Source organism: Crotalus tigris, unplaced genomic scaffold, assembly GCF_016545835.1.
Source record: "Crotalus tigris isolate CLP2741 ecotype Arizona unplaced genomic scaffold, ASM1654583v1 scf7180000018301.7375997, whole genome shotgun sequence".
Lineage (NCBI taxonomy): Eukaryota > Metazoa > Chordata > Lepidosauria > Squamata > Viperidae > Crotalus > Crotalus tigris.
This window is the reverse complement of record NW_024096931.1, coordinates 6,964,722-6,978,332: the sequence shown is the minus strand read 5'-3', so window position 1 is coordinate 6,978,332 and position 13,611 is coordinate 6,964,722. Positions and strand designations below refer to the sequence as shown.

At 42.8% G+C, this 13,611-nt stretch overlaps 1 protein-coding gene across 5 annotated transcripts in view; it reads right to left on the bottom strand.

Moving 5' to 3' along the window:
* Positions 1 to 10,667: 10,667 nt before the first annotated feature.
* Positions 10,668 to 13,611, bottom strand: part of RAB11FIP3 (RAB11 family interacting protein 3) — a 61,104-nt gene continuing 58,160 nt past the window's right edge. For 3 of the 5 annotated variants that reach the window (XM_039349916.1, XM_039349919.1, XM_039349918.1), the window contains 2 exons: positions 13,425 to 13,534; positions 10,668 to 13,060 (listed from right to left, as the gene is read on the bottom strand). In XM_039349916.1, coding sequence (XP_039205850.1) covers positions 12,934 to 13,060; positions 13,425 to 13,534 — 237 coding nt within the window. In that variant the 3' untranslated portion in view covers positions 10,668 to 12,933. Of the gene's footprint in view, positions 13,535 to 13,611 lie in introns of all 5 variants that reach the window. The other 2 variants (XM_039349917.1, XM_039349920.1) reach the window with 1 other exon arrangement.

The window sequence follows — 13,611 nt, the reverse complement described above, 5'->3', positions numbered from 1 at the left end:
GCCCCGAACCACCGCCCCCCCCCGAAAGCGCGAGGAGAATAGGGGGGGGGGCGCGCGCAAACCCACCCACCTACCTCCAGAAAAGGAAGATTCAACCCATTGCACTGATGGTGTTACCGAGTTTGGGTCATGAAACGTCCACAAGAAAACGACAGCAAACAAGGACTCCACAGTCCACCTCCTCCTCCTCCTCCTCCTCCTCCTCCTCGCACTGATGATGTTACCTTGTTTGGGTAATGCAACGTCTGCAAGAAAACGAGCAAGCTCAGAGAGCACCCAGGATCCCACAGTCCACTTCCTCCGCCTCCTCCTCCTTTCAAACCTTACTCTGTTATAGCACTGATGTTGTTACTTAGTTAGGGTAATGCAACGTCTGCAACAAAACAAGCAAGCTCAGAGAACGCCAAGGACCCCATAATCTCCTCCCCCTCCTTGCAAACCTCACTCTCTTGTAGCACTGATATTGTTATCTAGTTAGGGTAATGAGACGTCTGCAAGAACATGAGCAAGCTCAGAGAGCACCAAGGACCCCTCAAACCCATTTCCACCCTACCAAATAATAGACAAGGGTAAGGGATTCTAAGCAAAGCCAAGTTCACTAGGGGAGAATCTCTCCTGTCTTGTGCCATCCTCCCCACATCCTCCACACGACATCTGACCTGTTCACACCTCACCAATGGCTGGGATTTGGTTTTGCTGGCAGTGCAAACCCAATTCCAGTCTGTGGCTTTAGCGTACAGGTAGTCCTCAACCTACAACCATTTGTTTAGTGGCTGTTCAAAGTTACAACAGCACTGGAAAAAGGGCCACAACGGCCATCCCCACGGTCACGTGATCAAAATTCAGGCCCTTGGCAACTGATTCATATTTATGATGGTCGCCGTGTGCTGGGATCACCTGATCCCTTTTTGCAACCTTCCGACAAGTAAAGTCAAGGGGGAAAGCCTTGTTACTAACTTTACAACTGCAGTGAGTCACTTAACAGCTGTAGCAAGAAAATTCATAAAATGGGGCAAAACTCATTTTAACAACTGTGGTGCTTAGCAATGGAAATTTTGCACTCAGTTGTGTTCATAAGTCAAGGACTATAGTTCTCGTATTGGGTGAGCCTCATTAATTTGCGTGTATTCAGATTCTCCATGCTGAAGCAAACTGGCCTAGCTTGATGGGAAACCTGCTCCTGTTTAAGGCTGCAATATGTTCAGAAATAATTGTGGGATACCTTCCTGACAAAAGCAGCAACACAGATGGGAAAGGCAGGTGTCCCAAGACAGGTGGCTCTGCCAACCCCATCTTGCAGAATCCCATTACGGCTGAAGACTTTTCAAAGGTCTGTTATAACCACATCATAAATTAAATAAAGGGTGCGGGCTTTAAATCAATTTCAAATGAAGTTAGTTCCAAAGGAAATAGAACATATTTAGAGACTGTGTATTTTGTTTTGGAGCAGAAATGTAGCAGATAACTATTTTCATTTCAGAATTCATGCACACGCTGTTTTGTCTTTTTTATTTTTATTGTGTTAAATATGTTTCCTTCCTTTCCTCAAGGTCAAGCAGCGTACATAACACTTTTTCCTCCAGTATTTTCCCATCTCTTCAGTCTTGCATATCTAGAGGTCAAACTGATATGTTTTTGCATATTGTGGCGGGTGGGGGAAAGCTTATGACAAAAATCCATTTCATCAAGGCTCTAGCCCCATTTATTCAGTCAATATTTATAGATTTATATATATTTTGCATATTTTATTTTAAGGTGTATTAGGCTTGTTTACTATTTGTTTTGTTTTTATTTTTGTTTAGTTTGCTATATACTAGCCAGAGTCATACAGTTGATGAAATAGTTAAGGCATCAGGCTAAAAACTGGGAGACCATGAGTTCTGGTCCTACCTTAGACACAAACTAGCTGGTGACCTTGGGCCAGTCCTTCTCTCTCAACCCTAGAAAGAAGGTAATGGCAAGCCACTTCTGAAAAACTTTGTCAAGAAAACTTCATGGACCAGCACCAGGAGTCAAAAACTGACTGAGTCATACAAAGAAAGATAGTTAGCTGGTTCATGTATAGCCTCTGCAACATTATCTATTCATACAATGTGATAACAGCAAAAGCCAAATGTTTATAGAACTACAACAATAATACATTTTGTGAGGGGTGGAGGAGTAATTTTTATATCAGCCCAGTTAGGACTATGCAGGCCACTCACTTTTTTCTCAGCCCTTACTCCCTCACATAGGTATTACATAGTTCTTATTGTGGGGAAGATGGAAGGAAAGAGCCTTATGTATGCTACTTTGACTTATTCAAAAATAAAAGTGGGATATAAATAATTATTCATTAGTTGCAGAATACTGGTTGTTAAGAAGAAGAATTAAAGAATCAGGAAATGAAGGTTTTTTCTTCTTTTTTACAAGGACATGGCTGGGCTTCTCCCCCAAGATGGCTGCTGAATGGAAGGAAGATTTTTTTCTCTCCTGCCGATGATCTGCTGATTTTGCTGCTAAAGCTAATTTCTTGGCAGCATTGTTCCCTGGATCTGAATGGGACACTTCAGAAGATTTCCACCTGGTTTCTCTGTTAAGCAAACTCTTATTTTGATGTACTGGAGCTTGGACAACATTTTGTAAGCTAGGACTGGTGTAACATTTGAGAGGAGAACAAGAGCCACATGTTTTCACTTATATAAGCGTTTAAAAAAAATACTTTCAGTACAGGCACAAAGAGACATAGGGACCATGAAAGGGGGGGGGGAATATGTCACATCCAATCATGATAAACTACCAATTTCTGCAATAGAGGTTTCCAACACTGATTTTAGACTTGCAAGTGTGGCTGGTTTGCCTTTTGTCAAGCAGATCTGATTTTTAGACAATATAGAATAACAGAGTTGGAAGGGGCCTTGAAGGTCTTCTAGTCCAACCCCCTGCTCAAACAGGAGACCGTATACCAGTGATGGCGAACCTTTGAGAGACTGTGCCGAAACTGCAACCCAAAACCCACTTACGCATCGTCGAGTGCTGGGTGGGTGTGGCCAATTGGGTGGGCGTGGCTGCAGTTGTAACAGCAGTTCAATCAATCAATTCCAACTTTTCAAGATCTTTTTTTTCCCCGCGAGAAGTTGAAATTGATTGATTGAACTTTTTTTTTTTTTACACGGCGGCAGAGGCCTAAAGCGAAAAGATTTTATAAAACCCAGCTGAAGGCCTAGGACTGGGGCAACGGTGCGCGTGCCCACAGAGAGGGCTCTGAGTGCTGCCTCTGGCACCCGTGCCATAGCTTCGCCACCACTGCTGTATACCATTTCGGACAAATGGCTGTCCATATAAACCATTTTAAAATGTGTATTTTACTAAACGTTTATACTGCTGAATATCAAAGGTCATTGTTTGCAATAAAAATCAAGATATTAAAATGACTATAATTGAACATTAATTCCAGCTACCAGTACAAGCCTTTTACAGCACCAAGAGGTCAGTTTTCTTAATTTGGAAAAAGTTGCCTTGCAAATATATATGGCCCATGCCTTTATTTGGAGAGAAAGGTGAGGCTGATAGTTAATAATTTCATGTAAATGTGGGTCGCAAAAAATATGTGAAGCTGTAAAATTCTATTTGCAAAAATATTGCCCTGAAATGAAATAAGTGCTTGCAATGTTTAAGTTGCTTGCAGTGCTTAACATTAAATGGAAAGTACACAATAGTTTGCTTCTGAAGGAGGATGGAAACTGAATGAGGAGGCAGAATTGTCTTGTCATCAAAAGCCGTGAGTAACACAGTATTGTAGACAGGAGCTTTTATACTGATACGTGCAGTGACAAGTCAACAAGCCTTCCAAATCTAGGGTAGGAACAGGACTCTTCCTTCTTTCCCGTTCCTTTCCTTTCTTCCTTCCTTCCACAACCCTCACCCCTTTAATCTGTTTATTTCAGGAATTACAGGAATCAAAACATTGGTGGTCTATTTTACCAGTTGCTCCTACGGCTTGTTTTCATTTTCCAGATCAATATATGGAAAGACATTTGGAAATTGGCAGGCGTTGGAAATATTTTTAAATTAAATAAAACTTTATAGAATCATCACCATTCATTCTCCATTTAATTTTGATGTTCTATCGTATGAATTTAGTGTGACAGGGATTTTCTTTGTTTGTCACTTGGCACTAATACATTATGCTTCCAACTTCCAAGTGTACTGTGGAAATTAATGCTCCACTAAGCCTTTTAGATGATCAATGTGATTTCTAATCAGTTATGCTAACTCCAGCATTTACCAGGCTGAGTTCACAGGTCTGTTGGGAGCAAAGAAAACAATAAAATCATGCAGCTTCTTCTTAAATTCCTCGTTATCCACAAAAGCACTGCCATTAGTACAAAAAGGATGTATAAAAGTTTATCGCCCTTGTGGACTCATCGTATCCATTTATAATCAGTTTGTCCGAGTTACCAACTCTTATCCAAGAAAATAAATTTGTGCTATTCATATGTATGTATATAGGCTTCCTTTAAAATAAAAGTGCGAATACTCCAGTTGCAGTTGCGTAACTTGACAAATACCGAGATCCAGAAAAGATTATTGAAACTTAGTATAACTTTCTTCCTCTTGAAAAAATAGTCCAAAACTAAAGCTGAAACCTTGTGCTAATTCCACTTTTGCTAGTCATCTATCACCTGACTTTACCTGCTCACTATCAGCAGGGGTGGTTTACAACACCTCACGTTGTGCAGCCTCAGATTTCTTCTGCTGGCTCAGGGAAATGGTTTAGTGCTCCTTGACCCCGAGATAATAACACAATTATGGCAATTAAATGTTAATGTTATACGTGAGGTTTGGATGAGTTGTACACTGAAAGAAGAACAAACAAAGCAGCCTTGTATCCTGGAAAATCCACTCAAAGACAGCCTTTGGCAATGCAACTATATGTATAATTTTGGGCAGGCAGTACCTGCTCAGCTTCCCAGAGCTCCAGAATGAAGACTTTACATTAGCTGTTGTTGATGCCCCAACTGTTGTGCGCTCCACCAAAGGAAACAGTTTCCACAAGGGCAGAAAATCATGTGCTACTGGAAGAGAATCCAGGGACACCAGAGAGATTTCACATTCATTTGTACTTCAGAAGCTGAAGCTTTTCCTTCCTGTCTGTTGTTCTGTCAGGAAGCTTCTCCTTAGTTCTGCCTTGGATCTCTCTCTGATAAGTTTCCACCCGTTGCCTCTTGTCCTGCTCTCAGAGAATAGATTGAGCTCCCTCTTCTTTGGGGCAGCCCCTGAGACAGTGGAAGACCGCTATATCATGTCCCCCCTCCTCCTTCTCTTCATTAAACTAGACAGACCCAATTCCAGCCACCGTTCCTTATATGTTTTAGCCTCCAGTCCCCTGATCCTCTTTATTGCTCTTCTCTGCACTCTTTCTAGAGTCTCAATATCTTTTTTGCATCATGGCGACTCAAACGAGATGGTACTTTCAGTACAGAGTCCAAGACTCACATCCATGCAAGGGGAAAGGGATAATAAGCCCAGCCCCTATCACAAATTTAAAATGAGATAGAGGAGAAGGTTTGCACGCCTCATTTTAGGGGAAATTTTGCTCTCAAGTTCCTTTGGATTTTGTCAATTTCCATTTTGAAGTTGTAATATTTTTTTCTTCAAAACATGGCTATTTCAAGTCATAAAGGGAGTTTCAGAATTCCAATAAATAATGGGTTTTGAGAACCAAGATAGAGGGGGAAAAAAATCCTGCTCCAAATTGTTTCATTTCAAACTCTTCCTGTCAAATTACATGGCAGAGGGTTTAAAATTTGTGCATAATTTTAGCTGGGAGATAAAAGGCTGCTGCCAGAAAAGCTGGGAGAAAACGGTGCCAAATAGCTAAATCAAATATTATTTTCACACACATGCTGCAAAAGCTCCCCTAAGCTGCAGCCATTTGGGGAAGTGTTATCCAACACATTTGGAAGCCCCAGGCCAACGAAAGCCATCTTCCTATGGAATGGATGAATTTGCCATACACATTTCATTGCTCTGTCCTTTGAGTAAGTGCTTCCAAGTAGCTAGTAATTATTCTGTATTGTTGGCCAGCTCAAAAAATGTTCCAGATGAGATCAAGCTCAGCCTGAACATCTCTCCCAGGGCAAAATAAATAATATTTAGAACAGGCACAAAATACGGGTACAAGCTGCTGCTCCTTCAATTAGTTGGCTGAACTTCAGCAACTACATTAAAAATCAATCTCTTATTTTACAGAACCAAAGACGAGCTGTAGAAAACAGGCCTTTTCTTTCATCACATTTCAAAATTGCAGATTTTGTTAACTTGAAATCCCATAAATTAACAGTGGCAAGTATTCTGCAAAAGTAACTCCAAAAACCACATTTAAAGGTTCAAAACTATTATCCATCTACCATGCTTTGGAAATCTTAACTTCCCAGAAATGATATGCAAATTACAGCCATGTTTTACACAGAGACCCAAATCCCAAAATCTACCCTAGCACTTTAAATTTTTGAAAGTTTGCGCTTCCACTTTACTTTTCCACAGTCTCAATTAACTGGAAATAGATAGAGCGTAGACTTTGGTAAGTTTCTCCCTATAACTGCAACATTTCACGACAGGAACGTTGAGCGTGAGTGGAGGATAAATGCAATTCTAAATATCATACAACTGATCAGGGTTGTCAATAATAATAACTATTACGAGTACAAGGCGGAGAGTCCCAGACTGGGGGGAAAAAAAAATTTGAAGCCAAAATCCTGCTCTGTCAACAGATCTTCACATGAGATGCATTTTGTACCCAGACGTTTCAATTTTTCATTTAAAAAAGTGCAAAGAATCAGAGCTAGCATTCCAGGCATTTGTCATAAAAAAGAAGAAGAGCAACATGAAAATTTCAGCGGAAAGTCAGTACAAAAGATAAGAAGAGGTGCCCGGTGCGCAAGTCTATCTTGTTGGAAATACTCGCACGGCAATCTTTTGGGGAAAAAAGAATAACCGTTGCCCTCGGGACAGGACCATGAATTCTCTAATTTTCAGAGTTAACGAGGCAGGCTCAAAACCCATGCTGGTCTCAGAGGTTTGTCCCCCCCATCTTGTCATCTCTCATTCTTGATGCAACCTCAGACAGCTTAATTTTCCCCTAAGCGCCAGGTTTGCAGTTGGAGAAAATCTGGGTTCTAATGAAGTGCAGCGGTCAACACCAAAGCAGTTCTTACAAGAGGGCAGGAATTAATTGGAAGTCAGGCAGGCAAACCTCAAGTTTTGGGTTTTTTTAAAAAAAAAGAAGTGTTGCAAATTACCTCCTGTCTCCTAATTAAAATGGTAAAGTTATGTCATAACCAGCACTGGGTTTCTCCACTATTCCTGCAAAAGAAGCAAGGTTCTTGTCCTTACAGAAGCTGTACTAGCTGCGCCAGGGGTGAGGTTTCCCAAGGCAGGCTCACTCTAGAGCAGGGGCCTCTAAACTTGGCAACTTTTAAGTCAGGTGGATTTCAGTTCCCAGAATTCCCCAGCCAGCACATGCTGGCAGGGGGATTCTGGGAGTTGAAATCCACAAGTCTTAAAATGGCCAAGTTTGGAGATGCCTTCTCTCTACAGCACCCCAGCTGTCCTTAAAACTCACTTCTGTGACATGAGATGGAAAGAGGCAATGCCTTGTCTACCACTGTTCTAGAAACAAGAACATAATAGACAAACTGTGACCCATTGAGTCATCATTTCAGAGATATTTCTTTGGCAGATTCCCCAAAGCCTTCAACAACTGCAGAGCTTAGTCACCCATTTTTCAACCAACTCTGGGCAGGTGAAAAAGAGGGGGGGGGGGAAGAAAGGAAAGAAAAGGAAAGAAAGGAAAAGAAAGAAAGACAGACAGGCAGACAGATTTATATATTTCAATCTTTGGAATCTGCCCAGAGTTAAACTCAGGGCAATATTCAGAGATGTACCTGCCTTGAAAGCTGAACTGTTCAGCATAAACATCAGGACTTGATCACAGAAAATGTTTTATGACATTTTGTATTATGTCATAAAATGCTTTATGATTTTTACGTTATGACATGTTTTGTAAAATTTGCCAAATTTCAGTCCCACCGGAATCCTGGGTCCCTAGTTTTGGACACATTCTGCAAGTTAACCCATTTGAGGTACTGGGTTCAAAATCTGCTGCCCTGTGATGCACTGTTTTGCTCAGGGAAAGGTTGCAGACACGAGACATTTAGTAGTACAAGTTGTCCTTGACTTACGGCCACAATTCAGCCCAATACTTTGGTTGCTATGTGAGACAGTTGTTGAGTTTTGCCCCATTTTATGACCTCTCTTACCCCAGTTGTTGAGTGAATCACTACATTGGTTAAGTTAGTAACATGGTTGTTAAGGGAATCTGTCTTCCCCATTGATTTTGCATGTCGGAAGGTCACAAAAGGTGATTTGAAGGGAATTAACAAGCTAAACACACAAAATATAAAATACTAGGATAACAAAGCGGTTCCTTTGTTAGAGTGAGAAATCCCTTTTTGAGCGGCGGTGCAAATCACAGAATTGACAAACACACACAGAGTCCTTTGATCAGCCTGCTTGTGGAAATTGGCTACGGGTGGGGGGGGAACGGACTCCTCCCAAGTCCATGCTATCTATATCTGCGTTGCTTCAGAACTCTGGAAATCACAGCTCCGCACACTTGCAGCACACTCGATTAAATTAAAAGCTTCCCATGCCTAGTTTGCAAAACGCTGCAAGATCATTATATGGCAGTTAAAAGGGTATTAAAAATCCTTCTTTGCTGCCAGTTAATCGTCCTCTGGATTTCAGCAGCCCAGATCTAGTACCCTGAAGCTTTATTGTAGGAAGGTGGTTTTTAAAAAGCAGATCATGCACCAAAGAGCAGCCTTGAATCTTGGTGAACAGGAAGCAAAGCTCAACAACGTGGCTAAAATCCAACTCTGTCGTTTTGCACATGCAAGGGAGGAAACTGTCCATTCCTTAACAGAGAAAGCAGCTCATTACAAACTCCAGCAATGTTTTGGCGCCACCTTGTGCCAAACCAGAGAAATGAGCCTATCTCTCCAAGGTCAAAAGAGCTTCAGTTAAAACTGGTACAATTCACTATCGCTGCACTGATTCTAACAAGCCCTCATATTAGGGAACAACCAGGATCTTCTAGTTCAATGTTTCCCAACCTTGGCTGTTTTAAAATGAGTGGATTTCAACTCCCAGATTTCCCCTAGCCCCTATGACTCACATGGATTCCTCTCTGCCTCGCCTGAACCGAGTAATAAGCGCGCACGCACCATGAGCCTAGCGGGGTCCTTTCCTACTGTTGCCCTGTTCCCGGGTGCCTTGTCTTCTTATTCTCACGCTTCATTGGATACACCAGGATTCCTCCTAGCTACCTTCATGCTCACTGCTATTGTCGGGCAACCCACAGAAAGTCCAAAACAATGAAAATGCAGGGGTAGCTCACTTACAGGAAGTCCTTGACTTACAACAATTGAGCCCAACATTCCTGTTAAATGAGACATACGTGAAGTGAGTTTTGCCCCATTTTGCGATCTTGCTGTTAAGTGAAGCACTGCAATTGTTAAGTGAATTTCCCCATTGACTTGGGGTGCAAAAAAGGATCACGTGACCCCCAAGGCCCTGCAACCATCATAAATGTGAGTTGCCAAGCATCCAAATGTAAATTGTGTGACCAGCGGGGTGCTGCAACGGCTGTAAGCGTGAAAAACGGTCATAAATCACTTTTTTCAGTCCTGTTGTAATTTTGAACGGTCACTAAACAAACTGCTGTAAGCCGAGGATTAACTGTATTTCCCTGCATGAAGGCAAAGTGCAGGTGCACTCCTTACAGAAAAGACACTCAGTCTTCCATTTTAAAGTTCTGAATTACAGATTCACGCACTGTGCTAAGCTGTAATGCAGCTGGTGTGGCTTCATGTTTTAAAACCTGACCAAAATATAATTTACTCCTCTGTGATCCAGGACAACATAGAAACCAGGTTGGTGTTTCTTCACAGAGCCATCCCAAATGAAAGAGACAATAATTTCTGTAAGGTGTTTGAGCAACAGCAAGCAATAGCGTTTAGACTTATATACTGCTTCATAGTGCTTTACAGCCTCTCTAAGCGGTTTATAGAGTCAGCGTATGTCCCCCAACAATCTGGATCCTCATTTTACCGACCTCGGAGGGATGGAAGGCTAAGTCAACCTTGAACTGGTGAGAATCGAACTGCTGGCAGTCGGCAGAGTTAGCCTGCAATACTGCCTTCTAACCACTGTACTACCACAGCTCAGGAAAAGGTGTTTTAGCCATAAGTTCTGCAAGAACCCCATAATAGATTCGGGAGGGATAAGGAAAGGTGCATTAGTCAGTGCCAACTACTATCCAAGGCAGTTTTACTTAGAACGCAAAAGCAAGGCTTGTTTGAACCTTTCATTCTCCATACCATGGACAAAGACCAGTAACTCCTAGCCTGGCAGAGACCAAAAATAAATGAACATTGTGATTCACAGCCAGAGTGGACAGGTTAATTGTAGGTACAGCCTCACGGCACAGATTGTGATTTGAATTTGGGCATAAGCATGAACAAATCCCATTTTGGATAGACGATAGTTCTGACAGTTGATCTCTTAGATGACAAAGTTGTCCATCTGTCCTAGAGTGCACAAGAAAACACCAAGCGAGCCGGTTTTCTAGCCAGAGACGGTAACAGCTTTTAATGAGACAAGTCAGCACGCCTGTTAGGACAAATAACTGCTTTCCTCTTTTTGGAAATTCCTTCACATACCCACCGGGGAGAACAGTTTTCCTTGAGAAATTAAAACGGTGTGCGCAAGCCCAAGCTTCACTATTTATGGTGGGTCTGCTGTTTTCCTCCTGCTATGACTATTTACATTACAGTACCACGTGGTGATCAACCAGGAGGCCAGGAGGAACCTGGGGGAGGGCTTTACAATACAGACAGGTGAGCCCAAGTCCAAAAAGGCAATCTGATTATTTATAGATTTGTACATTATACAATACATACATACGTATATATATAGAGAGGTTTGTGTGTTCACACAGATACATTGCTCTCTGCAGTATTAAAAATTGATCGGCGTCTGTTCTATAAAAAAATACCTAACTCTACAAGGTAGAAAAAGGAAAAAAAAGTCTTTCTCTTTCCAAGTATACACTGATTTACACCCAAGGTTTCTTCTGGAAATGTTACAGTATGTGGATTCTTCCTGCAGACTCCTTTTTTTGGGGAGGTACAGAGAAATACAGGATATTAGTAAGCGTATAAGAATGTTTGGGATTTGAGAACCACTTTATAGTGGAACGACGTCTCTGCGTTTCTCTGACCATTTCAGCTCCATGTTCAAGCCAGTTGGACACCATTAATAGGGGAATCTGCTGATTTCTTTTTATAAATTCCAACGTCCTGGTTCAAGGAGCTGCAAAGTAATCCAGTGGCCCAACAGTTGGATCAAGGGTGAGAAAGCAAAAGTCAGTGGCTTTGGCCCAGAGCTATTCCACTCCTGTCTCCCAGGGCATTTTCAAACTAGCATTATGTGACTTTCACCATACATGAAGGGACTCCAAGAGCTCAACAGCTTGAAGATTCCAAAGAATGGAGAGGAATAGCATATGCCAGCTCTCAGCGCGATCTCTTACACCCCAGAAAAATTATCTGCCATGCGTGGGTCACTCAGACACAAGTCTGGTTGTCCCATACGTTGTGTGTCTCAAGTTGCACAATTGCTTTAGAGAGGTGGTCACTGGAGGAGACACAGAGAAGGCATGTATAGAAATGTACAATCTCACCTCCCCGTGGGCTGCTGAAGGTTCTCTCTAAAGTAAAGCATCTGTGAAGCAGGATGCACTCATGAGAGGTATAAGATGCCCCTTTCAAATTCCAAATAGTGGCATTTAAAAATCAGAAAGAATCCCCAAGAAGCAAGACTCTTTTAAAACACATTTCAAAGGGTAGATTTAAAACACATTGAAAACCTTTTCTCTTTTTTTTTTCAGGGGAAATAGCCTGCTACGGGCCAAATTCATCTTCCCCCCTAAAATTTAGGTTGGAGGGAATGTTGACTTGTCCCTAATTGCTTGTTTATCAGACTCCCGTCAATAGACAAAACTACTTCAGCCGGAGGAGAAGGGAGAAGAGCAGAAGAGTTTTGTGTTGAAGCTAAACTAATAGTAATAATTTGGTGTTCTATTAGAGCTTGAACAGGTCCTTTTAAGCCATCTGATGTGTTGGTGCCAACAGACAAACAACTCAGTTCTTCCAGTCTGTGATGTCTTCCCTTTCTTCTTTCCCCGTTTTTATTATTTAACCGACACATCCGTTGCCATTCTTGCCTTTAAAGTGGTTTAAACTAACGAAAACACCAAATGACAAAGGGTGTGAGAGGAAGCATGGAAGGAACCGGTTGCCGCCAAGAGGGGTGAAGAATCAGCTCTGCTTCCACACGCAGTATCATCAGCTGAGCTTTCTCCTCCTCTAGCACAGCCATCCACCAGCTGGCCCCCAACAACCAACTTCATCACCAGGGCTGCCACCCACCAAATCATCCAGAAGACCAGGCCTAAGTTTGATCTCTTCCTCTGTTTTTTTTTTTTTTTTTCCTTTCACATCAGCCCACCATAAAGCCTTCTCTGCGGAACGGCTCCCCTCCCTGGAGCACCTGCAATTCATGAGTTTTAAGGCAGACGAGCCAAGAACGGGGAGGGGGGGGGCTCTGAAACACGCTCTGCCTTGTGCAAAACGGTGCAAGAGAGACACAGAACCTGGCCGGAGTTCAAGGCAGCCCCCTTTTCCTTTCCACTGGCCAAAGAACCCAGGCAGCTTCAAAAAGGAGGGTGATCGGAAGGCTGATGATGAAGGAGAGATGATTAAACAGAGAGGCTGGGGAAGGCAGGTTCAGGAAGGGATCTGAGAGCGTCTTCCTTTTACTGCCGTGCTACAACTTCCAGGTACCGAGGGATCCAGCCACCTCCCACGCAGCACAAGCCTGCTTCTGGTGCTTGTGAACAGGAGGAGTTTCCAAGAAGGCTATTTGAAGGGGCCACCCAGATTCTGCTCCGTTCCTGCAAAAGAGGGCAGGTGTATGTTCACCCCCCACACACACACCCTCACCCCTCGTTCTGTGACTCCCTTTCTTTTTTTCTAAATTCTTTTTGACGCCCCTAGCCCAGTTCCCCACAAGCAGGAGGGTTCCAAGACCCATTAGAATCCGGACAGCCTCACTTAATGGCTGGTCCTCTCTCTCTCTCTCTCTTCTCCACCCCAAGTTCACTACGATCTGCCACCCAGCCACTCCAGCCGTGAGGTTTCCTGTGCCTTCTCCATAGAGTGAAGACTTGGCCAGTATTTCCTTTCTTCCAAGGAGCAAATCCGCCACACCCACGTGACGCTGGGTTTGTGTGGTTCTCAACTCTTAAAGTCTCCTACTTGACTTCCAGGATGGACGGGTTGGTTTCCATGATGGCCACAATGATTCGGTCAATGTAGTCTTGGAGTCGGAAGTTGATCTCTTCTTGCTTCTGGATTGCCTCCATCAGCTGGAGAGGACAAGAATCCGGCTTATTTTTTAATTCCCCCCCCCCCCCGCCTCTCCCAACACACTCAGCTCCACCTT